The sequence below is a fragment of the Oncorhynchus kisutch genome, linkage group LG9, assembly GCF_002021735.2.
Source record: "Oncorhynchus kisutch isolate 150728-3 linkage group LG9, Okis_V2, whole genome shotgun sequence".
Lineage (NCBI taxonomy): Eukaryota > Metazoa > Chordata > Actinopteri > Salmoniformes > Salmonidae > Oncorhynchus > Oncorhynchus kisutch.
The window spans coordinates 6,829,981-6,854,915 of NC_034182.2; the positions used below are offsets into that span (position 1 = coordinate 6,829,981).

General features: G+C 44.0%; 1 protein-coding gene and 1 long non-coding RNA gene across 2 annotated transcripts; both read right to left on the reverse strand.

Annotated features, from left to right (window-relative positions):
- Nucleotides 1-1,559: 1,559 nt before the first annotated feature.
- Nucleotides 1,560-9,592, reverse strand: LOC109896383 (uncharacterized). Its single transcript, XM_031832725.1, has 9 exons — nucleotides 9,563-9,592; nucleotides 8,495-8,533; nucleotides 7,857-8,165; nucleotides 7,425-7,590; nucleotides 7,205-7,311; nucleotides 3,224-3,571; nucleotides 2,649-2,981; nucleotides 2,229-2,451; nucleotides 1,560-1,587 (listed from the first exon to the last, which is right to left on the reverse strand). Exons 2-9 carry the CDS (start codon nucleotides 8,526-8,528, stop codon nucleotides 1,560-1,562), a joined length of 1,548 nt encoding a protein of 515 aa, XP_031688585.1. The 5' UTR covers nucleotides 8,529-8,533; nucleotides 9,563-9,592.
- A 12,244-nt stretch (nucleotides 9,593-21,836) lies between these two features.
- Nucleotides 21,837-24,600, reverse strand: LOC116375217 (uncharacterized). The gene is made up of 3 exons (XR_004210945.1): nucleotides 24,029-24,600; nucleotides 22,728-23,478; nucleotides 21,837-22,558 (listed from the first exon to the last, which is right to left on the reverse strand). It is a non-coding gene; the product is annotated as an uncharacterized LOC116375217 (long non-coding RNA).
- Nucleotides 24,601-24,935: the final 335 nt, after the last annotated feature.

Sequence of the window (24,935 nt, forward strand, 5' to 3'; positions counted from 1 at the left end):
TGCATATACATCTTAACACAATACTAAGTGTAATTATTTATTTTAATTTGACCTTTTATTTAACTAGGCAAGTCAGTTAAGAACATATTCTTATTTTCAATGACGGCCTAGAAACAGTGGGTTAACTGCCTTGTTCAGGGGCAGAGCAATTGATTGTTACCTTATCAGCCCCAGTCTAACGCTCTAACCACTAGGCTAACTAGCCATCTTCTACAGTAGGCTACAGTGATCACACAAAAGTGAAATACTACATTTTAATTTTAATAATCTTCTTTACTTTTTATCAACTCTATTTTTAAACAATCAAATTAGTACAGTTAATAACAGTCATAGCCATGGTTATGAGTAAACATACAGTATCATTAAGTAATATAATGTAATAGTGAAAATGATAAATAAAAGTAATAAAAAGTTGTAATAATAGTAATGTAAATAATAATAACAGTAATAATATGAAAAGTAGTAATAGTAGTGTAACAATATAATGAATTGAAATGCAGGTTCCTTCCAGACCTTGAGTGTGGTAGTCTCTCTAGTAGATTAGATCAGCTATGCTGTTACATAGTGTCTGTCTGCAGACTGTCCAGGCTGCCATGGTGAGCCCTCTGGTGGAGATCTGTTGAAACATCATGGACAGTATGAGTGGACATGGAGGAGAGGTCATCAATGTATCTTATATTGCCAGGCCTTGCATTTGGTTTTAGATAATTAAGCAACAGTATACCACCGAGTGTAGTGAGTATAGACTCTGAGCCCCTCAGAGCAATTCAGATAGTAGCCAACTGTAGAGAGGGGGTGGCTGGGATGTAAATTGAGCCTTTTTCAATAGGGAGGTATGATCAGAGCATTGCATTAAGTAATACATTCCATAGAGCTGACATGACAGTCAAGACAGTAAATCTCTATTCCGCAGTAAACCATGACACTTCTATGTAATATTTGTCTATCTGCAACGTTCTGAATGTTTCACCCCACTTATTAACAAGCCCTAAAATAGAAGATCAAAAGAAAAGCAACACACCTTGACAGATGAAGGGTAATTCCTGATGACAGGAAGCATCCAGCCACTTCAGTTCTCTGTTACCAACCCGGACCATCTTACCACAGTGGTAATTCATGGGGTTGAGGGGGAAGCAGCTGTGCCACCCACTGTACTTCACCACCTTATCAACATCACCACTGGTCCACAGCCAGGGGGCGCTCCACTCAAAGATGGACCGCTCCAGACCAATCCATACCCCCCCACAAGGCAGCTCCACATTGGCCAGGAGCTGGGTCACGTCAGCCTGTACGGTCTGGTTGGTGATGTGCACCAGGTTGGACTTGGAGCCACGACTTTTACAGAACTCCAGGGCATTGATCCAGCTCTTGGACTCGTTGATGTAGTGCAGGTAATCTGCATGGACAAGTCAAAAGCATAAAATTGCACACATGTAAGTGCAAGTTCATGAACACAAAACCACAAATAAAAAGCACAACAATTGTCACTTGTACACCTTTGTACAGATTGGTACAGAATGTAGCTCCATGTCTCACCAGGATGGAGTGGAGAAGTTGCACTACTGGGTGAGGATGTAGGATTCCAGTCTGGGGAGGTGGGACACGAGGAGGTCAGTTGTCCACTGGAATTTGATGTTGGTGGTGTTGTCGACTCTCCATTAGTAGTGGTAGTTGGTGATGTGGTGGACTGTCCAATAGTCGTGGTAGTTGGTGAGGTGGTGGACTGTCCATTAGTCGTGGTAGGTGGTGAGGTGGTGGACTGTCCATTGGTAGTGGTAGTTGGTGAGGTGGTGGACTGTCCATTAGTAGTGGTAGGTGGTGAGGTGGTGGACTGTCCATTAGCAGTGGTAGGTGGTGAGGTGGTGGACTGTCCATTGGTAGTGGTAGTTGGTGAGGTGGTGGACTGTCCATTAGCAGTGGTAGTTGGTGAGGTGGTGGACTGTCCATTAGTAGTGGTAGCTGGTGAGGTGGTGGACTGTCCATTAGCAGTGGTAGTTGGTGAGGTGGTGGACTGTCCATTAGTAGTGGTAGTTGGTGAGGTGGTGGACTGTCCATTAGTAGTGGTAGTTGGTGAGGTGGTGGACTCTCCATTAGTAGTGGTAGTTGGTGAGGTGGTGGACTGTCCATTAGCAGTGGTATTTGGTGAGGTGGTGGACTGTCCATTAGTGGTTGTAGTAGGTGAGGTGGTGGACTGTCCATTAGTAGTGGTAGCTGGTGAGGTGGTGGACTGTCCATTAGTGGTTGTAGTTGGTGAGGTGGTGGACTGTCCATTAGTGGTTGTAGTAGGTGAGGTGGTGGACTGTCCATTAGTAGTGGTAGCTGGTGAGGTGGTGGACTGTCCATTAGTAGCAGTAGGTAGTAAAGTGGTAGGTGTTGTGGTGGAAATAGGGCTGGTGGTTTCAGGGGTAACAGGAATGGTCAAATCCCCTGTGGTGTTAAGTGGGTGTTCATCTGTCAGAATGAAGTAGAATACATATACATTTAGGCACATTTTTATAATTGATAGAAACACAAAGTAGGAATTCTCTATATAAAATGTTATCATATTAAAACTAGGATTTTTTTGGTGTAGATTCTGTACAATTTAGTCATTGATTGACTGACTAAAACACTTCAGTTTGATAACACTCTCACGTGGTTCAACTTACCTCCATAGCAAAGGAAAATACTTTGACTAGAGCAATCTTTTGGTGTCCATTTTCTGTCTGAGTTCAGCTGTACACAGTTTCCACCTCCCATGGTATGTTCCCATTGCTGAAATGGTTCTCCATTTGACCAATTCCATAGTTTGTTCTTCTGCTGAAGTCCAATCCAGGTTTTCTCTGTAGTCACCTCATCAAAGGCTTCCTGTTCTTTCTGGTTACAGATGTTCGCCAGTTCTCTGCCTTTTATTGTCCTGCAGTCTGTCACAGCATCCTGCCACATCATTGCCCCAGGCATCAGCTCATACACCTTCTCTGTTGTTCCATTACCATGACGAACTTACAGGAGGGAAGGTGAAAAGTGACACATCTCATTTCATGAGGCAGATAATGACTAAACACAATAAGAAATAAACTTGGAAGTTACAGATAACCAAATTAATAAAGTGTTTGAGATCTGATTAGATGAAGAATACAGTATTAGGGTAGGGGTTGTTAAATCAATCAATCCCATTTGTTAAATGACAAGTTGGATTTTCCATTTATAGAAAGAGACAGTGAGTGAGTTAGTCAGTCCTTACCTCGTTGACACATATACTGATTTAGGGCTGCACAATTCCCTGGTTGCCAATGAGATGAAATAGACAAGACACAGTCGTAACCCACAGTGTTGAGACCAAAACTGTTTTCCCAGTTAAAGAACATGAAGTCCTCTCCATCAGACCACTTCCACTTTTCAGTTGGACCAGACCTATGGAGCCCAATCCACACATCACCACTGAAATTACCCAAAGAGGATTGAATTGCCTTCCAATCCTCTTCTGTGCATATGATGGACAGATTTGTGTAGTGTTGTCTGCAGTATTCTTGTGCTTCGGTCCAGTTTTTCTTCTCAGGGACGAGGCTGTACTTTTTGGCTGAGTAGGTGACTGTTTGAAATACAGAGGAAATGCTTATCAGACTGCTTGTTGTGTTGATTGGGAAACATTACCATCTTTAGCTTCCATTATCTATTCTAAATTAACATAATGTTTGATAGCAGAGTAATATAGACGTGACAGATGCAAATTCATACATTTGCAGACTCATTCAATCCGCCAACCAATTTGTTTTATGAATATGGACGTGTCCTGTGCATCAATGACTAAAAGTGAATACATAGTAGTGATAGTATTCTATAGAGTTTACACATCATTGGTCTGAAACGGCTCCCTTCAAAGAGCTCTGATGCTTGATTGATGACATTCAATAAGTTACACCTTCAACAGAGATGATGGAATCAACAGAAACACAACATGACAGAGTTTGATATCCATGTTGTCACGCCTTGGTCTTAGTGTTTTGTGTTTTCATTATATATTTTGGTCAGGCCAGGGTGTGACATGGGTTTACGTGTTGTGTTTCGCATTGGGGTTTTATAGGATTGGGATTGCTATGATTAGGGGTGTGTCTAGTTAGGTTTGGGCTGCCTGAGGCGGTTCTCGATCAGAGTCAGGTGTTTCTTGTTGTCTCTGATTGGGAACCGTATTTAGGTAGCCTGAGTTTCGCTTTGTATTTCGTGGGTGATTGTTCCTGTCTATGTGTTGTGTCACCAGATAGGCTGTATTAGGTTTCACGTTCCGTTTGTTGTTTTTGTATTTATTATAGTTATTTCATGTATCGTCACTTTTTCTTCATTAAAGAACATGAGTAACCACCACGCTGCATTTCGGTCCGATTCTCTTTCAACAAACGAAGAACGCCGTTACAGAATCACCCACCACACACGGACCGAGCAGCGTGGTAACAGGCAGCGACGGCAGGAGCAGCGAAAGGAGGACGTTATGGACAGCAATGGCATGGAGTATACGACATGGGAAGAAATCGACAGGTGGGCGGCCGACCCAGAGAGAGTGCAGGAGCCCGCCTGGGATTCGCTAGATCAGTGCGAAGAAGGCTATAGGCGAATGGAGTTGGAGAAACAGACACGGCGGCGCAGAGCGAAACCCGAGAGTCACCCCCAAAAAATTATTGGGGGGGGGCTCAGAGGGAGAGTGGCTGAGTCAGGAGATGGACCTGAGCCAACTCTCCTTGTTTATCGTGAGGAGCCAAGGAGGAGACCAGAACCAGAGCCGGTGTTAGAGGTGAGCGAAGCAGAGACTGTGAAGGAGTTAATGGGGAAAGTGGAGTGGAGAGTAATGAGGGAGTTGCTAGCTTGGTGCTATAGATACCATATTCGTCCGACGGATCGTGTCGGGGATTTGATGGCACCTGAGTTAGCGCTCCATACTCGTCCTGAGGTGCGTGTTAGTCGGCTGGTGAAGTTGGTGCCAGCCTCACGCACCAGGCCTCCTGTGCACATCCCTAGCCTTGCACATCCTGTGCCACCTCCACACTCCAGTCCTCCGGTAGCAGCTCCCCGCACCAGGCTTCCTGTGCGTGTCCTCGATCCTGTAGCACCAGTTCCAGCACCAGGCCTTCTGTGCGCCTCGCCTGTTCAGCACAGCCAGAGCCTTCCTTCCCTCCTGCGCTGTCGGAGTCTCCCGCCTCTCCAGCGCTGTCGGAGCCTTTCTCCTCTCCTGCGCTACCGGAGTCTCCTGTCTGTTCAGCGCTTCCAGAGCCTTCCTTCCCTCCTGCGCTGTCGGAGTCTCCCGTCTGTTCAGCGCTATCAGAGCCTTTCTCCTCTACAGCGCTGCCGGAGCCTCCTGCCTGTTCGGAGCAGCCTGTGCTGCCAGTCTGCAGGGTGCTGTCAGTCTGCAAGGAGCTGCCAGTCTGCAGGGTGCTGTCAGCCTGCATGGAGCAGTCAGAGCTGTCAGTCTGCATGAAGCAGCCGGAGCTGCCAGTCTGCAAAGAGCTGCCAGTCTGCAAGGAGCTGTCAGTCTGCAAGGAGCTGTCAGCCTGCATGGAGCAGTCAGAGCTGCCAGTCTGCAAGGAGCTGCCAGTCTGCAAGGAGCTGCCAGTCTGCAGGGAGCTGTCAGTCTGCAAGGAGCTGCCAGTCTGCAGGGTGCTGTCAGTCTGCAAGGAGCTGTCAGTCTGCAGGGAGCTGTCAGTCTGCAAGGAGCTGCCAGTCTGCAGGGAGCTGTCAGTCTGCAAGGAGCTGCCAGTCTGCAGGGTGCTGTCAGCCTGCATGGAGCAGTCAGAGCTGCCAGTCTGCAAAGAGCTGCCAGTCTGCAAGGAGCTGTCAGCCTGCATGGAGCAGTCAGAGCTGCCAGTCTGCAAGGAGCTGCCAGTCTGCAAGGAGCTGCCAGTCTGCAAGGAGCTGTCAGCCTGCATGGAGCAGTCAGAGCTGCCAGTCTGCAAGGAGCTGCCAGTCTGCAAGGAGCTGCCAGTCTGCAGGGTGCTGTCAGCCTGCATGGAGCAGTCAGAGCTGTCAGTCTGCATGAAGCAGCCAGAGCTTCCAGTCTGCAAAGAGCTGCCAGTCTGCAAGGAGCTGTCAGCCTGCATGGAGCAGTCAGAGCTGTCAGTCTGCATAGAGCAGCTAGATCCGCCAGTCAGCCATGATCTTCCAGATCTGCTAGTCAACCAGAATCTTCCAGATCTGCTAGTCAACCAGAATCTTCCAGATCTGCTAGTCAACCTGAATCTTCCAGATCCGCCAGCCAGCCAGGATCTACCGGAGCCTACTGCCTAACTTGGCTTCATCTCAGTACTGGGCTTCCTCTCAGTTCCGGGCTGCCCCTCAGTTCCGGGCTTCCCCTCAGTTCCGGGCTTCCCCTCAGTTCCGGGCTGCCCCTCAGTCCCGAGCTGCCCCTCAGTCCCGAGCTGTCCCTCAGTCCTGAGATGCCCCTCAGTCACGAGCTGCTCCTCAGTTCTGTGGGGTTCTGGGTGAGGACTATTAGGCCATGGTCGGCGGCGAGGGTGGATTATCCCAGGACGCGAAGGGGAGGAACTATGACATTTATGGAGCGGGGTCCACGTCCCGAGCCGGAGCCGCCACCAATGACAGAAGCCCACCTGGACCCTCCCTATGGTTTTGAGGTGCGTCCGGGAGTCCGCACCTTGGGGAGGGGGGGGGGGGGGGGGTTCTGTCACGCCTTGGTCTTAGCTTTTTGTGTTTTGGTTATATATTTTGGTCAGGCCAGGGTGTGACATGGGTTTACGTGTTGTGTTTCGCATTGGGGTTTTATAGGATTGGGATTGCTATGATTAGGGGTGTGTCTAGTTAGGTTTGGGCTGCCTGAGGCGGTTCTCGATCAGAGTCAGGTGTTTCTTGTTGTCTCTGATTGGGAACCGTATTTAGGTAGCCTGAGTTTCGCTTTGTATTTCGTGGGTGATTGTTCCTGTCTCTGTGTTGTGTCACCAGATAGGCTGTATTAGGTTTCACGTTCCGTTTGTTGTTTTTGTATTTATTAAGTTATTTCATGTATCGTCACTTTTTCTTCATTAAAGAACATGAGTAACCACCACGCTGCATTTCGGTCCGATTCTCTTTCAACAAACGAAGAACGCCGTTACACATGTCAATGTTATCCTGTTTAAAAGGGCCTATTAACAAAGTCTACCTCTGTGATTATTAGATATTGGCTAGATATTCAATGGCCAAAACAAATGATGAATCAAGTCATGTCATTGTATGTACTCACCTTTACCACTGCAGTTTCTCAGAGAGTAGCCTGAGGTTGCATGTTGGAGGTGCTGTATTGTAATTTCAGGCGTATGACCAGTTGAGGCCTTCAGGAAACATTTGTTTCTGTGGGATAAATATCACAAAAAATGTGGTAGTAGTTATCAGAATGGTGCTGATTCAAAAATGATTTTGCTGCCTTTATTTTCCCAAGCATAAAAAAATTATAATTTGTGTACCTGTGGACTATTATTCCTGCGTTTTCATCAACAAATGTGAAGTACTGGCATGTGTCATTTTTGGTGCATTCCTGCCTGCACTGACTTGCATTTTCGGTTGTAAATGGCTGATTCGCAATATTGTTCCCCAGAAAATGGACTTTGTCCAGTAGGTCCCTCACACAACCTGTAACCAAGACATATTGTATTTCACCACACAGACCATCAGAAAGGGACACAGGATAAAGATAAACTAGGCAGCAAAAGGATATTACCAGTAGTGCAGACTTTGTTAGCGAGAGAACAAACGGATACACAATAGTGATGCACTAATACAACATTCATACATGGAGATGAAGACTTTAAACCTTCATGTTCCTTCCTACTGTAAGGGGACATCTGCACTGAGCAAAACCCATTGTTAACCCATCGTCTGAAGTGAGCAACACTTACCTTTGACTACCCTCAGGCTGTAGAATTGTTTAAGGTCATTGAACCATCCAGGGACATAGACTCTGCAGCAGTAGCTCCCACGGTCTGTCGGCTGTAGTTTTAAAATGGTGAGATTCACTGTTCCAACTTCAGCGTTAATTTTATATTTGGATTTATCTTCCATTATGGTATCAGTACACTGAACAAATCCACAACTTCTGCCCCAGCATGTCTCAAGCTTTTTACCCCCTAGATATGTGCAGACAAGGGTAACAGAGGTTCCCTCTAGTACTGATATCTCAGTTCCAAACACTGGCGAGGACATGGCTGCTGTGGGGATAAATGTCACATCAGAAAGGTGTTATTTTTGGGATGGTCAATCTCCTTCTCTGTTTAGATTGTGACACCGACATCAACCTTAGGACTAGAATTTCAACTTCATAATCACTGTACTAAAATATGAATGTGTCAACTCAAGGAGAGAATTCTGTAGATGTCATCTTAAATGTTGGTTAAACTGAAGCTCATTGTACATAAATAGATGTTGACAGGTTCTGAACCACTACACAACTACTTTGAATACATGGTCAACTAGATAAGTCATAGCAGGTTGGTCTATAATACCAAAAGAGGAATATTCATCCCATCTGATCTCTTACCCAGTAGCAGGAGTAGAAGTACTGGCTGTATCATGACCACTGTGAAGAGATTGTGGTTTAATGCTCCCAACCCTTATATTGCAACTCAAGAGAAGCATTGTTGATGTGAACACATGTTAAAACACAATCATTTGTCAATCCAGACCTGTTTGAAAGATTTAATGTATAAGAAAATAATTAAGAAAGAATTGTCAGTCTTCGTTCATTCGTGTTGAAGTCTGAACTAATGTGCACAACTTCCTTCTGAGAGTTAACAGGCAGTGTTGTACCTTTCCAGTTAAACAAAATGACAAAATGATGTTAAGGTGATTTGACTACCAAAGTAGCATTGCAGTTACTCTATGGAAACATTACATGGAATAAACTTTGATTAACCAAACATGCACTTTGAAAGAAGTCAAAAATATAGTCTAATTTTAGGTAAATGTGTTGAGATTTAAAAGTGTCTCAAGTCTCTCTAAATCTACTGATTTCCACAATTTCTTTGATATGCATAAGATATGTTTTGACTCACACTGTTATCAAATTAGATTTGACTTCGACCTGAAAGGGTTCTTTGACTGTTCCCATAGGAGAACCCTTTGAATAAGCCATATGGGTTCCATGTGGAACCATTTCACAGAGGAAAATATTATTCTATGAACAAAAAAGGTTATTCAAAAGGTTCTCCTATGAGGACAGCTGCAGAACCCTTTTGAAACCCTTTTTTTCTAAGAGTGCAGGAGCGGACAGGGACCAGTATTAATTTCTAAAACACTGGCCCATTTCTTTACTTTGTGAAGACCCAACACTGGCCCATTTGTTTCTACCTTGAGGCCCCGATTATTAGCCAGATTATTAGCCAGATAGTGATAAAAAAAACAAGGTAGAATGGCTCACTTGGCTAAAAGTGGACCAGCCCATCTGGCATTTTGGGCACTTTACAAGTGTAGTCAGTCTCAACTTCATCAAAGTACACAGATTACTAAGCAAACATATCTGAATGATTACCTCTTCATAAACTGAAACATTGTGCTTTTCTATCAGGATAATAATGTATAATGCAGCTTGAAATGATGGCACACCTACCCAGTTAGCTGTCCTCTTCCCTCCCCAGAGTTTGGTTGTGAGATGGGGAGACCGGGGAAAGAGAGGTGAGTTTATAGAGTTTCACTCCTCCCTCTCTGCTGACCAGGTGAACACACCCAGGAGATGCTAAAACTTCCGCTCCAACCCCTCCCTCCACATAAACAAATACTGACCAATAGACCCAATGTATTTTCTCTGTTATTACAGTGGACTTTATACATTGTTAGAAATAAAGTCATCTACGTTGCTTGATCAAATATACATTTCTGTTAATGTATCAAATTCACATTTGTGACAATAATTTGCAGTACATTTGGTAAATAGGAATCAATCCATTATTACTCTGATTGATGAGGCATGAAGATATGTGGTTAAAGTAACAAAGAAAACACCAAATATATCATTGTAACCTGTATCAGTGAGTTCTCTCAGTGCCAGGCAAAGCAGGTCACCTTCCGACATCCCAATGCATTGTAAATAAAGTCCTGTTTTCTATGTGGTACCTGAAGGGTTATGGCAGCCTAATCCCCAATTGTGTAAACAAAGTTCAATGTGTTTCTGTATGTACAAAAGCCCATAGTTCCTGGTATGGACATGTTGTAGTCCATACGGGTAATTTTGTTGGATTTCAGTGCTACTGTACAAGTAGATACATTAGGATGTGGTTTTACTTCCTTGTCTCTATGTTGATGTGGATAATCATGTTTGCTAGGCCTACATGATGAATTTGTTATGAAGTTGATTCATGTATAACAGCCATCAACAACATGAATAAGGGCAAGAACCCCACACCCCTCTCCTGCTATCCATGAGCCTGTGTTTATGACTGAAATAGCTGCCCCAACACACCATGACACCAGTGAAAATTCAAATGACATCCAAATGTTGTTTAGGTTCATAACATGGATAGTGTCATACTGTCACACCCACAACTGTCTGTCTGTCTGCCTCGATACTGTCAGTTCCATGAAGGCTGCCACTTGGATGTGGGCACATAATTCTACATTGTTGTGATTTCAAATCAAACTTTATTTGTCACATGCGCCGAATACAACATATTTAGACCTTACCGTGAAATGCTTACTTACAAGCCCTTAACCAACAGTGCAGTTCAAGAAAGAGTTAAGAAAATATTTACCAAATAAAGTAAAAAATAGTAAAAAGTAACACAATAATATAACAATAACGAGGCTATAGACAGGGGGTACCAGTACCCAGTCAATGTGTCACGAACCCCGCTTCCTGAGTCTGTGTTTGCCTGTGTTTCTGTCCTGGAGTGTGTTTCCGGTGTCCTGGAACGCACCCTGTCTGGTTGCCGGGCAGATTAGCTTGTTGGGAGATCGATGTTCACCCGCACCTGTATCCCATCAGTAATCTGCACACCTGTCCTGATCATCACCTCTCCCCTTCAAAAGCTCTGACCTGACATCCATTCCCTGCCGGATCGTTAGCCATGAACAGTATGTTGTGCCATAGTATCAGCCTCAAGTTGGATAGAATTTGTTTTGTTGTTTTGTACGTCTTGCTTGCCTTCAACTTACCTCCGTTTGTTCTGTCTTCAGTTACTCACCCGGATCATTTACCCCATTCCCGCCTGGTCATCGGAGGATTCCGCTTCCCCATTGGATCCACCTATTTACTCCCATCAACTCACCACCGCTGCCCGCTACGCCACCTGGATGTATCTACCCACTCACATTCACTTGTAAATAAATACTCACCTTCTTCCTACTCTCCTTGTCCTGGTCTGCTTCTGGGTTCGATTTTGAAGAAACGTGACACAATGTGCGCATGTACAGGTTAGTCAAGGTAATTTGTACATGACTTGCCTAGTTAAATAAAGAAATCAAAAGCTTGGGGGGGAAGTGGCTATGCATAGATAATAAACAGCGTAGCAGCAGTGTAAAAATGTCAATCTAAATAGTTTGGTCGCCATTTGATTAATTGTTCAGTAGTCTTATGCCTTGGGGTAGAAGCTGTTGAGGAGCCTTTTGGTCTTAGACTTGGCGCTCGGGTACCACTTGCCGTGAGGTAGCAGAGAAAACAGTCTATGAGTTGGGTGACTCTGGTCTTTGACAATTTTTTTATCTTTCCTCTGACACCGCCTAGTATATAGGTCCTGGATGGCAGGAAGCTTGGCCCCAGTGATGTACTGAGCCGCACGCACTACCCTCTGTAGCGCCTTGTGGTCAGATGCCGAGCAGTTGCCATACCAGGCGGTGATGCAACCGGTCTGGATGCTCTCAATGGTGCAGCTGTAGAACCTTTTGAGGATCTGGGGACCCATGCAAAATATTTTCAGTCTCCTGAGGGGGAAAAGGTGTTGTCGTGCCCTCTTCACGACTGTCTTGGTGTGTTTGGACCATGATAGTTTGTTGGTGATGTAGACACCAAGGAACTTGAAACTCTCGACTCGCTCCACTACAGCCCTGTCGATGGTAGTGGGGGCCTGTTCGGTCCGCCTTTTCCTGTAGTCCACGATCTGCTCCTTGGTCTTGCTCACATTGAGAGAGCGGTTGTTGTCCTGGTACCACATTGGCAGGTCTCTGACCTCACTATAGACTGTCTCATTGTTGTGGGTGATCAGGCCTACCACTGTTTGGTTGTCAGCAAACTTAATGATGGTGTTGGAGTCGTGTTTGGCCATGCAGCCGTTGGTGAACAGGGAATACAGGAGGGGACTAAGAACACACTACTGAGGGGCCCAAGTGTTGAGGATCAGCGTGGCATATTTCCTACTCTTATCACCTAGGGTGGCGTGCCAGGAAGTCCAGGATCCAGTTGCAGAGGGAGATGTTAGTCCCATGGTCCATAGCTTAGTGATAAACTTTGTGGGCACTATGGTGTTGAATGCTGAGCTATTGTCAATGAACAGAATTCTCACATAGGTGTTCCTTTTGTCCAGGTGAGAAAAGGCAGTGTGGAGTGCAATTGAGAATGCTTCCACTGTGGATCTGTTGGGGCGATATGCAAATTGGAGTGGGTCTAGGGTATCCAGGAGGATAATGTTGATGTGAGCCATGACCAGCCTTTTAAATATATATATTTTTAAATTTGACCACTTTTTCTCCCAAATTTCGTGGTATCCAATTGTTTTTTAGTAGCTACTATCTTGTCTCATCGCTACAATTCCCGTACGGGCTCGGGAGAGACGAAGGTTGAAAGTCGTGCGTCCTCCGATACACAACCCAACCAAGCCGCACTGCTTCTTAACACAGCGCATCCAACATGGAAGTTGGAGGAAACACCGTGCACCTGGCAACCTTGGTTAGCGCGCACAGTGCCCGTCCCGCCAAAGGAGTCGCTGGTGCTCGATGAGACAAGGATATCCCTACCGGCCAAGCCATCCCTAACCCGGACAGCGCTAGGCCAATTGTGCGTCGCCCCACGGACCCCCCGGTCGCGGCCGGTTGCGACAGAGCCTGGGCACGAAGAGTCTCTGGTGGCACAGCTGGCGCTGCAGTACAGCGCCCTTAACCACTGGGCCACCCGGGAGGACAAGCCTTTCAAAGCACTTCATGGCTACTGACATGAGTGCCCTGGGAAGGTAATCATTTAGGCAGATTACCTTCACTTCCTTGGGCACAGGAACTATGGTGGTCTGCTTGAAACACGTAGGTATTACAGACAGTCAGGAAGAGGTTGAAAATGGCAGAGAACACACTTGCCAGTTGGTCCGCGCATGCTTTGAGTACACGTCCTGGTAATCTGTCTGGCCCCGCATCTTTGTGAATGTTGACCTGCTTAAAGGTCTTGCTCACATCGGCTACCGAGAGCATTGTCACACAGTCATCAAAAACAGCTGGTGTTCTCATGTATGCTTCAGAGTTGCTTGCCTGGAAGCGAGCATAAAAGGCATTTAGCTCGGCTGGTAGGCTTGCGTCACTGGGAAGCTCGCGTCTGGGTTTCCATTTGTAGTCTATTATTATTTTCATGCCCTGCCACATCCGACAAGCGTCAGAGCCGGCGTAGTAGGATTCAACCTTAATCCTGTATTTACGTTTTGCTTGTTTGATGATTCGTCTGAGGGCATAGCGGGACTTCTTATAAGCGTTCTTATTAGTTTCCCACTCCTTGAATGCGGCAGCTCTTGCCTTTAGCACGATGCGGATGTTGCCTGTAATCCATGTCTTCTGGTTGGGATATGAATGTACGGGCACTGTGGGGACGACGTCATCGATGCACTTATTGATGAAGCCGATGACTGAGGTTTGTGCCCCCATGGTAGTACTGTTGTCACTAAAACATATTTTATTTAAGAATGTCAACAGTTACATCCATAAGTGAGTGTGTAACATCATTATGAAGAATTATACAACGCAAATTTCCATTTTATTCCTCTTCACTTATCTTATTTCCCTTATGGACAACAAACATTATTATTACACAACATTCATACACCTCCAAAACATTTAGATTATAATTTGATATGACAATAGTAAATCATTGGAACGTTTAAATCTATCCTAATATAAATTTGCTTCATATTTTACTTTCATAAGACAAATCAAACTATCATAACTTTAATAATATTAACTAAAATAATATTTTATTATGTATTATAAGATATATAATATGTCATGTGATTTTCTTGGCCTCTCCTGCTGGATCATCATGGCTGGTCCTCTTCATTAGGACCCACACTGACCTTAGAAAACAAACACAACAGAACAAAGACTCCCAATGGAATTAGTCCATGAAACACTTACTTCATTTCCATAGTTTCAACGGGATGCAAAACCTAACAGCACACTGTACAAGGGACTCTGAACAACAGACTAAACATAAGGATGTTCATTTTGGATGAAGTTCCTGTTCTTAGCAAACTCCTTTCTGATCTATGAGATATGATCAAACCAGATAAAGCCAGCAGTACTCATCGTTTTTATCAAGCATCAGAGTTTATTAATATGACCAATAGGAATAGCAACTTGAGATCATAAGAGAAGAGTGAAATGAGTGAGGATGACATTGATTTCTGATGTGGGAGATGTAGGACTACTGTACCTGCTCCAACATCTGTTCCTTTACCACTGGGTCATTGAGGTCACCTCCTGTGTTAGATTTCAGAGACATCCTTACAATGGTCTGCTTGATTCTCTTTACTAGAGGGACATAAAAATGGTTACATTAGACAGCCACTCAAATGAGGTTCACCTTATTTACAATAAATAATCATTTTTTCTTCCAATGTCCTTTAAAGGCTGTAAATGACTTTGGAACTGTGTAGTAGCAACCCTCTGTGTTCTATGTTTACCAGTATGAAACTATTATTTCATAATTGAAACCATATGAGCACATATATATCTGAAAGGTGGGGAGAGAGAGGTGGCTGGAGTAGGCTACATGTAGCATCTCTGTGTCTGACATGTGACAGTGTTTGCTGCAGTGGGACTCTATTGGGGCTAAAATGCCATCCTGTTCCTGTCTTACGACCCATAGTAACCCCAATAAGATGGCAGTCTTGTGGCCTGGCTGGTCTAGCGGTAATGCCACAGGCTCCGGCACACGTGTCTATAGGTTTGTCAGAATCAGTTAGAATCCTGCCTTTTCCTCTCTCTGTGTTCATTAAAAGATGTCAGTCTTACTTCCAGTGCAAAGGAACGGTCTCTTCAGAGAGCAGTCTGTCTTCTCCAGGGTGACGGTTTCAGTCTGCCAATGGCCCTTATGGGTCAGGGAGCAGCAGTTACTAGCACCCAGTTGAGGCTCAGACACACATGGGAAAGGGGTCCACATTGGACCACTCCCATATTCTGGTAGAAGTCTTCAAACTGCCGTGTCTCTGTTATGCTTTGGAATGCTGTGTAATCCTCTTGGGTGAGGATGCTCGCTAAGTCATCTCCATTGGCTCGGCAAGCCGTCTGTGCCTCCTCCCACATCAATCAACCTTGACCCATGTAGTATTTAAGCTCTGAGTTTAATTGTGTGCCTAAGGACAGAAAATACAATTGTCTTAAAAAAGATCTAAAAGACATGGACATAGATGTTAAATAAATGCACCTAGATGATTGTCAAAGGATACATACAGTAACCCTTAAAGGTGACATTATTTGAAATGTACTATGTACTTTACCAATATGTTTAGAATGACTACCCCCCTTCAAGTAAAGTGTTTTCATTACTAAATAAACATACTTTTCTGGCACACAAAGTGACATGAACTTGTGCATTCTCTCAAAACCCATAGTTTTTTTTACAAGTCCATGAACAACACACTTTGCATTTGGTGTATTCGAATAGCCCAGTTTGGGCCAAAAGGCATGGTAATGGGAGTGGACCCAGACAGCGTCAGTGAGGCTCTGTGCTGACACTGCTCTCAGAGATGCTGTCTGGTCCTCAGCATTGAAGATGGTGGCCTGTTCATCGTAGTACTCCCTGCAGAACTTCTGGGCTTCATCCATGTTCCTCCCCTCACTAACCAGAGTAAACACTGGTAGCTCTACTGCTGGGCCTGTGTGGACAGACAAAGCACTGGGGTGATTCCTCATGAAACTAGAACCAAAGAAGTTCAGAACTCTTTGGGATTTTCACTAAATATATTCCATAGAATGGTCCATTGGAGGAAGCATTGCTGAAATACTCTGAATGTACAAAACATTAGGAACTTTTTCATGTCATTACATAGAAAGATCAGGTGAATCCAGGTGAAAGCTATGGTCCCTTACTGATGTCACCTGTTTAATCCACATCCATCAGTTTAGATGAAGGAGAGGAAACCGGTTTAAGAATGATTTTTAAGCCTTGAGACAATTGAGACATGGATTGTGTATGTGTGACGTTTAGAGGGTGAATGGGCAAGACAAAATATTTAAGTGCCTTTTGAACGGTGGTGCCAGGCACATTTGTTTGTATGTGTCTTGAGCTGTAACACTGCTGGGCTTTTTAAGATCAACAGTTTCCTGTGTGTTTCAGGAATGATCCATCACCCAAAGGACATCCAGACCATTTGACACAATTTGGGAAGCGTTGGTGTTAACATGGGCCAGCATCCCTGTGGAACGCTTTTGACACCTTGTAGATTCCATACCCCGACAAATGGAGGGTGTTTGAAGTGCCAAAGGGGGTGCAACTCATAATATAACTTACGCCAATACCTAAGTTCCAGACTGTGATCTCTGCTACTTTTAGCGTTATAGGATTCAAAAATCATGTTAAACAATAGTATTTCCCAAAGAGTCCATGCAACTTATGTGACTTGTTAAGGACATTTTTACTGCTGAACTTATTTAGGTTTGCCATGACAAAGTGTTTGAATATGTATTGACTCAAGACATCTCAGCTTTTCATTTTTAATTAGTTTGTGAAAATTTCTAGAAACATGATTCCACTTTGACATTATGGGGTATAGTGTATAGGCTGGTGACAAAGCAATCTAAATTTAATCAATTTTATTTTCAGGCTGTAAAACAACAAAATTTTGAAAAAGTCAAGTAGTGTGAATACTTTCTGAAGCATCTGTATTCTACATCCATATTAGATTTCCAGAGTGGAATCTCTACTAGTATTAGTTTTATGGGATGAATTGAAGGGATCATACATTGAAAAATGTGCCAGATCTAAACAATTTTTTTTTTTTTAATATTCATGGTCATATTTGTGTAAATGTATGTAAGAAATTTGAAATTTGATATTGAAATCAAAATACTACTCATATTACATAGCATGCAATAAAGCTTCATATGACACCAACTTTTACTTTGTAGCACCTACAGATGAAAGTATGGAGTCCTAAAGGAGCCCTGGGTGAGGCCAAATTGTCACAAATATTCCAACTTCAGTTGCTGAAGTAAGCTTTAAGATAGAAATGTCAAATATATGTCAACAATCCTTCCTCCAAAGGACTCTTCAATGGATGACATTTCTTGTTCTAGTTTTGTGAGCAATCACCCATGGACTGAGTGATCCACCCCTTTTTTTCCATTTTCGCCTAAAATGACATACCTAAACTGCCTGTAGCTCAGGACCTGAAGCAAGGATAGGCATATTCTTGATACCATTTGAAAGGAGAAACTTTGATGTTTGTGGAAATGTGAAATGAATGTAGGAGAATATAACACATTAGAACTGGTAGAAGATAATACAAAGTAAAAAACATACGTCTTTTTGTATTTTTTTGTACCATCTTTGATCTCCCCTGTTGAACCTGTGTAGACAAATAAAGTACCTGGGGTGATTCCTCATGAAAGTAGAACCAAAAAAGTTCAGAACTTTTGGGTATTTTCGCTGAATATAATCCATGGAATGGTCCTTTTGCAGGAAGGATTGTTGACATTAAATGAGTGAACAAAACATGCTCTTTCCATGATGTAGACTGACCAGCTTAAAGCTATGATTTCTTAAGCCTTCAGGCAATTGAAACATGGCTTGTTTATGTGTGCCATTTAGAGGGCGAAAGAGGTAGTATGGTAGTAGGTGCCAGGCACACCTGTTTGAGTATGTCAATAACTGCAAAGCTGATGGGTTTTTCAAACTCAACAGTTTCTGTGTGTATCAACAATGTGTATCACCCAACGGACATCCAGCCAACTTTACACAACTGTGGGAAGCATTGGAGTCAACATGAGCCAGCATCCTTGTGGAACGCTTTGACACCTTGTAGAGTCCCTGACCAATCGCCCTGACGAAATTAGGCTGTTCTGAGGGCAAAAGGGGGTGCGACTCATAATATACTTTACGTCCATATCAAAGTTCCAGACAGTGATCTCTGCTACTTTTAGTGTTATGGGATTACATTTTTATATGATATGATTGTGTAACGTCCATGCAACTTATTATGTAACTTGTTAATGCCATTTTTGCTCCTGAACTTATTTAGGCTTGCCAAAACAAAGTGTTTGAATATTTATTGACTCAAGACATAAATGTTTTATATTTTTTATTAATTTGTTTAAAAAGAATTTATAAACAAAATTTCACTTGGAGTCTTAAAGGAAGCCTGAGTAAGGCCAAAATATTCCAACTTTAGTTAGATATTTCTCAAGTATGCTTTAAGGTATAAATGTCAACTACTGTTTATTTCAACAATCCTTCCTCCAAAGGACTCTTCTATGGATGAAATTTCATTAAAAAATATATATTTTTGTCTTAGTTCTGGTAGAAATCCCCTACGAACTGATATCCATGGTTTATATTAAACTACATTGGCTTTATAAAGGAACTGAAGTTATTTGAAGCACGTACTAATGTTGTTGGTCTAGATCACTCCGTCATCTCAATTTAGAGCTTATTAGAACATATTAGAACATATTTATTAACAGTTGTAAGTACTATTCGTACAGTAGGTTAGATTATCCTATACCTTTACTGCAGCCCTTCCTAGAGTAACCAGATATGACTCCTGGATAGATTATAATAGTTGGTTTACCATCTGAATACTTTTGATAGCAGCGGAATCTGTTTTGAAAGTTAAAGACAATACTGATGCTGTAAGGTTATGGGTGTAGCTGGTGCAGAGGAGTCAGGCACAGGACAGCAGAGATGAGTAACACAATGAACTTTATTCAACATTTCCAAATACATGAAGAAATACCAAGCCCACAAACAACGGACCGAACTTACAATAACTCACAAAAACCATGGTGAAAACAGAGGGTTAAATAATGAACATGTAATTGGGGAATTGAAACCAGGTGTGTAAACCAAAAACAGGTGTGTAAACCAAAAACAACATAAATGGAAAATGAAAAGTGGATCGACGATGGCTAGAAGGCCGGTGACATCGACCGCCGAACGCCGCCCGAAAAAGAAGAGGGACCGACTTCGGCGGAAGTCGTGACAGTACCCCCCACCCCTTGACGCGCGGCTCCAGCTGAACATCAACACCGACCTCGGGGACGACCCGGAGGACGAGGCGCAGGGCGATCCGGATGGAGACGGTGGAACTCACGCAGCAATGAAGGGTCCAAAACGTCCTCCACCCCTCGCCTGATGCCTCGAGTCCAGTATGGCTCGAACAGCACATGCCGGGGCCCCCTCGATGTCCAGAGGGGGCGGAGGAATCTCCCGCACCTCAGACTCCTGGAGTGGACCAGCCACCACCGGCCTGAGGAGAGACACATGGAACGAGGGGTTAATACCGTAGTCTGGAGGAAGCTGTAACCTGTAGCATACCTCGTTCAGTCTCCTCAGGACTTTGAATGGCCCCACAAACCGCGGGCCCAGCTTCCGGCAGGACAGGCGGAGGGGCAGGTTTCGGGTCGAGAGCCAGACCCGGTCCCCCGGTGCGAACACCGCGGCCTCACTGCGGTGGCGATCGGCGCTCGCCTTCTGACATTTCACGGCCAGTTGCAGGTGCACATGAGCGGCGTCCCAGGTCTCCTCCGAGCGCTTAAACCATTCGTCCACCTCAGGAGCCTCGATCTGGCTCTGATAACAAGGTGCGAGGACCGGCTGATATCCCAGTACGCACTGGAAGGGGGAGAGGTTATTGGAGGATTAGTGGCATACCCGAGCTTTAGTGGCATAGCCGAGCGCTGAGAGAGCACGGCTCCTATCCCAGCCTCGGACGTGTCCACCTCCACTATGAACGCTAAAGAGGGATCCGGATGAGCCAGCACGGGAGCCGAGGTAAGCAGAGCCTTCAGGTGACCAAAAGCTCTGTCCGCCTCAGCCGACCACTGCAGTCGCACTGGTCCCCCCTTCAGCAGTGAGGTAATGGGAGCCGCTACCTGCCAATGCCCCGGATAAACCTCTGGTAGTAGTTGGCAAACCCTAGAAACCGCTGCAACTCCTTTACCGTGGTGGGAGTCGGCCAATTACACACGGCTGAAATGCGGTCACTATCCATCTCCACCCCTGAAGTGGAAATGCGGTACCCTAGGAAGGAGAAGGACTGTTGGAAGAATAGACATTTCTCAGCCTTGATGTACAGGTCATGCTCGGCGCTTGTAGCAGAGTATATCAGAATGTCATCGATATACACCACTACACCCTGCCTGTGCAGGTCCCGGAAAATCTTGTCTACAAATGCCTGGAAGACTGATGGAGCATTCTTCAACCCGTACGACATGACGAGGTACTCATAGTGCTCTGAGGTGGTACTAAATGCCGTCTTCCACTCTTGTAAGCGCTCCTGAGATCCAATTTTGTGAAGAAGCTCGTCGTGTGCATTGACTCTATCGCACTGGCTATGAGAGGCAGCGGGTAGCTGTACCTCACAGTGATTTGGTTGATAAAAATAAACTCGAGGAGGCAGGTGAAGTGGAGGGCCGAATGTATCCCTGCCCCAGGGATTCGGAGACATATGTTTCCATAGCTGCCGTCTCCTCCTGTGACAGGGGATACACATGACTCCTGGGAAGTGCTGCATCTACCAGTAGATTCATTGCAAAATCCCCCCGTCGATGAGGTGGTTATTGAGTCGACTTCTTGTTACAGAAGGCGAGAGCCAAATCGGCATATTCAGAGGGAAGGCGCACGGTGGAGACCTGGTCTGGACTTTCCACAATAGTAGCACCGAATTAAAACCCTAAACACCTCCACAAGCACTTTCGTGACCACCCCTTGAGAGCCCTCTGTTGCCACGAAATAGTGGGGTCATGACAGGCCAGCCATGGTAGGCCCAGCACCACGGGAAACGCAGGAGAATCAATAAGGAAAATACTAATTATCTCCTTCTGACCCTCCTGCGTAACCATGCCCAGTAGAGCGGTGGCCTCCCTAATTAGCCCTGACCCTAACGGTTGACTATCTAGGGCGTGCACAGGGAAGGAACAATGGGGATCCTAAACTATGGGCAAATGCTCTGTCAATAAAATTCCCAGCTGCGCCTGAATCTATGAGCGCCTTATGCTGGGAATGTGGGGAAAACTCAGGAAAATGTATAAACAAAAACATGTGAGCAACAGGGGGCTCTGAGAGAGCCTGGTGCCGACTCACCTGGGGTGACACGAGAGTGCCCTGCCTGCCGTCTCGACTCTCAAAAGAACCTCCCCAGCACCGACCAGCAGTGTGCCCTCTGAGGCCACAGATGGTACAGGGAACGGCCCGGTCGCCCTAAGTGCAGCACCTCCCAGCTCCATGGGCATCGGGGCAGTGCTTCTGGGGGATGGAACTGACAGGCCCCGATCCGGACGTCCGCGGGGAGCCAGCAGGTTATCCAGCCGGATGGACAGGTCCACCAGTGGTGTCCCTGCAGGCCAACTCCCGTCGGACGTCCTCGTACAGACTGCACCGGTAGTGATCGATCAGGGCCCTGTCGTTGCATCCGACGCTGGCGGCCAACATCTGAATACTTTTGATAGCAGCGGAATCTGTTTTGAAAGTTAAAGACAATACTGATGCTGTAAGGTTCTGGGTGTAGCTGGTGCAGAGGAGTAAGGCGCAGGACGGCAGAGATGAGTAACACAATGAACTTTACTCAAATTTTCCAAATACATGAACAAATACCAAGCCCACGAACAACGGACCGAACTTACAATAAAACAATCACTCACAAAAATCATGGGGAAAACATAGGGTTGAATAATTAACATGTAGTTGGGGAATTGAAACCAGGTGTGTAAACCAAAGACAAAACAAATGGAAAATGAAAAGTGGATCGGCGATGGCTAGAAGGTCGGTGATGTCGACCGCCGAACGCCGCCCAAACAAGAAGAGGGACCGACTTCGGCGGAAGTCATGACAGATGCACTTCCTATGTCATTTCTGTTTAACATTAAAATAAATGTAATCAATGTAATCAATGTAATTGTTAACAAATACTGCGTATCATTTTGATCTCATGCATAGTCAGTGCATGAATCCATAGATCTGCATTTGAGAGGGGTGACATTTCTCTAACCACATCCTTCAACTAATTACCAAAAGAAGTAGTGTGAACTCCACTCAAACAGACAACCCAGATACTCAAATAGGTTATACTCTTTAACCACGTAGCTGAAGTAGGGTTAGGGTTAGTGCAGGCAAGCTGGCAATGATGTAGGTCCCGTTCATACACCTTCAGAATGTCATTCCAGAAAAAGTCTTTGTCAACCACGAATCCCTTTGAGCAGTGAGCTGTTGAATAAGGGCAAATGTGGTTTTCAATTAAATTACAAGTAAATTATTAAAATATAAACTACCACAAAAGTGACAAATGGTCCATGCTTTATATTACAATATTCGATTGATTTACACTAAACCATGAAGGATACGTCTTATATAGCATACAAACATATACACTCACATGGTTTGACTTCTCGGGTGTCACTGAAGGACTCATCCAAGGACTGCTGGCTGAAGAAGAGGTCAGGTGCTGCACCTGGGCAAAGAAAACAGTCTAAACATTCCCATACTGTAAATTCAACGAGAAAGATCACAAAAGGTATGTGTATGTTGTATCTGTTACACATGCATAACTACATAGATAGTGAGATATAAAAACATGGATATGTGTCACAGTAGAGCAAGGTAACTATATCAACATACTGTGGTCAGTATACACGGTCTAAATTATGTGCTGTTTTTACTTTAAAGATGTTGGGGGAAAGATAATACTATTCTTACCCAGAAACAGTAACCAATACTGTTGGGAACCACATTACCACTGAAAATATGTAAAAGGGTAAAGGTGTTTGTCTGTTTAAGAAAACCTTTTACGGAGATGTATAAGAAACAGGATTTTGTGATAGAAAAAATAGATATTTAATGCAAACTGTTATGGTTAAGAAGTCTCTCGTGACAGCCTTAACATTGAGTAGCTGATGTGGTTCTGGGTGCCGAGATTAATGTAAAAGCTATGTAAAATAGCCAGTGGATTTAACTAGACAAATACAGTATGATATTCTGGCTCATTTGACAAGGACAGAGTGACTGAAGCAGCTTGATTCAACCTTTCTCCTCCCCCTTCTGTCCTCCAAAAAGTATATGAAGTTTGTAGTGTTGGGCAACTTCTTTTTTGCTCAAATTCTTCCTCTGAATCCTCTGGAACAAGTATTCTGTAATGAGGCATCAATCTATTAATGCCAATATTTGACAAAGTGATACATCATTTTGTGTGTCATTGTAGTGGGTTTAGCTGCAGACCGTGTGAGAAAAAAGTTATTTAGGACCCAGGCCTGATCACTGATTTATGAGTTAAATTCCACCTAAGCTGGCTAAGGATCAGAAATGAATGCTCTGTTGACTATTTAAGTAAGACAACATATTTTACGGGGAGAATCCTTTCTTTTTTTTACTTGACTCATATTGATTAGAAACAAACAGTACTGTATGTCATTGATCAAGTGCTGAGTGATATGATAAAATGATAGCTGGTATGCTATTGCAGTACTTTATGTCAGTACATAATCACCTTACAACAAAACACATTTTCTGACATATTTTCTGCTTGAGAAATATCCCATTATGAGAGTCACTAGGCATATTTACTAGATAACAACATTAAAATAATGATTTTTGACACCAAAATATCAGTCATGATGTAAGATGTTATACAGTAATAAAGTGCTTGTAATATCTCATCAGTAAAAGTCAAATGAAACGTACCTCTTTGAATCCTTCTCTCCCTCTCCAAGGCTTGTTTGGCTTTGATGAGCAGACAGGAGGAGAAGTACTGTAGCTGGAGTGTTTAGAAAGAGGATCTGATCTCCTCCTTCTTTGAACACACCCTTGTGTCAGTCAACCTCATCAAGCCTCCTCTCTGTTGTCTTGCTGAAAGATTCTTCTAGAAAGAGTGGACCTACCAAGACTGTGTTTATGTTCCTATATTGTAAATCAAGCAACCTGAAAGGGAGACTCCACTTATGCACATTGAGTAAATTATATTTAATAAGTATGTTGTAGCATAGTATGCAATAATATTCTTGATTTATTGTTCATCTTTAAATATGTTTTAAGATCTGGTAGGAGCCAACACATTTGAAAAATTCCAACATTTCCTAAATACTTTACATAAAGATAACAATTTATGGTCGACATCATCAAATTACAAACTCGTTTTTTTGGTTGGCATATGACCAAGACTAGAGATCAAGTCACCATGGGGATGTACACTGAGTTTACAAAACAGTAAGAACACCTGATATTTCCATGACATAGACACCAAGTGAATCCAGGTGAAAGCTATGATCCCTTACTAATGTCACTTGTAAATCCACTTCAATCAGTGTAGATAAAGGTGAGGAGACAGTTTAAAGAATGATTTTTTACATGGATTGTATGTGTGTGCCATTCAGAAGGTGAATGGGCAAGACAAAAGATTGAAGTGAGTTTGAACGGGGTATAGTAGTGGGTGCCAGGCACACCGGTTTGAGTGTGTCAAGAACTGCAACTCAATATTAGGATGCGGTTCCTAATGTTTTGTCCTCTCACTTTAGACAACCTGATATGTCCTGCTCTTCATGTGATTGGTAAATCAAGAATTTGCGCTCTGGGAAATGATAGGTGAATTTCA

What these genes read in the sequence shown, in the direction of transcription:
- LOC109896383 (XM_031832725.1), bottom strand. Translation starts at nt 8,528, where the DNA reads ATGATACAGCCAGTACTTCTACTCCTGCTACTGG. An exon ending in CAGCCTGAGGGTAGTCAAAG is followed by an intron (nt 7,591 to 7,856) that starts GTAAGTGTTGCT and finishes TCTTGGTTACAG; the next exon opens with GTTGTGTGAGGGACCTACTG. An exon ending in TATTTTCCTTTGCTATGGAG is followed by an intron (nt 2,452 to 2,648) that starts GTAAGTTGAACC and finishes TCATTCTGACAG; the next exon opens with ATGAACACCCACTTAACACC.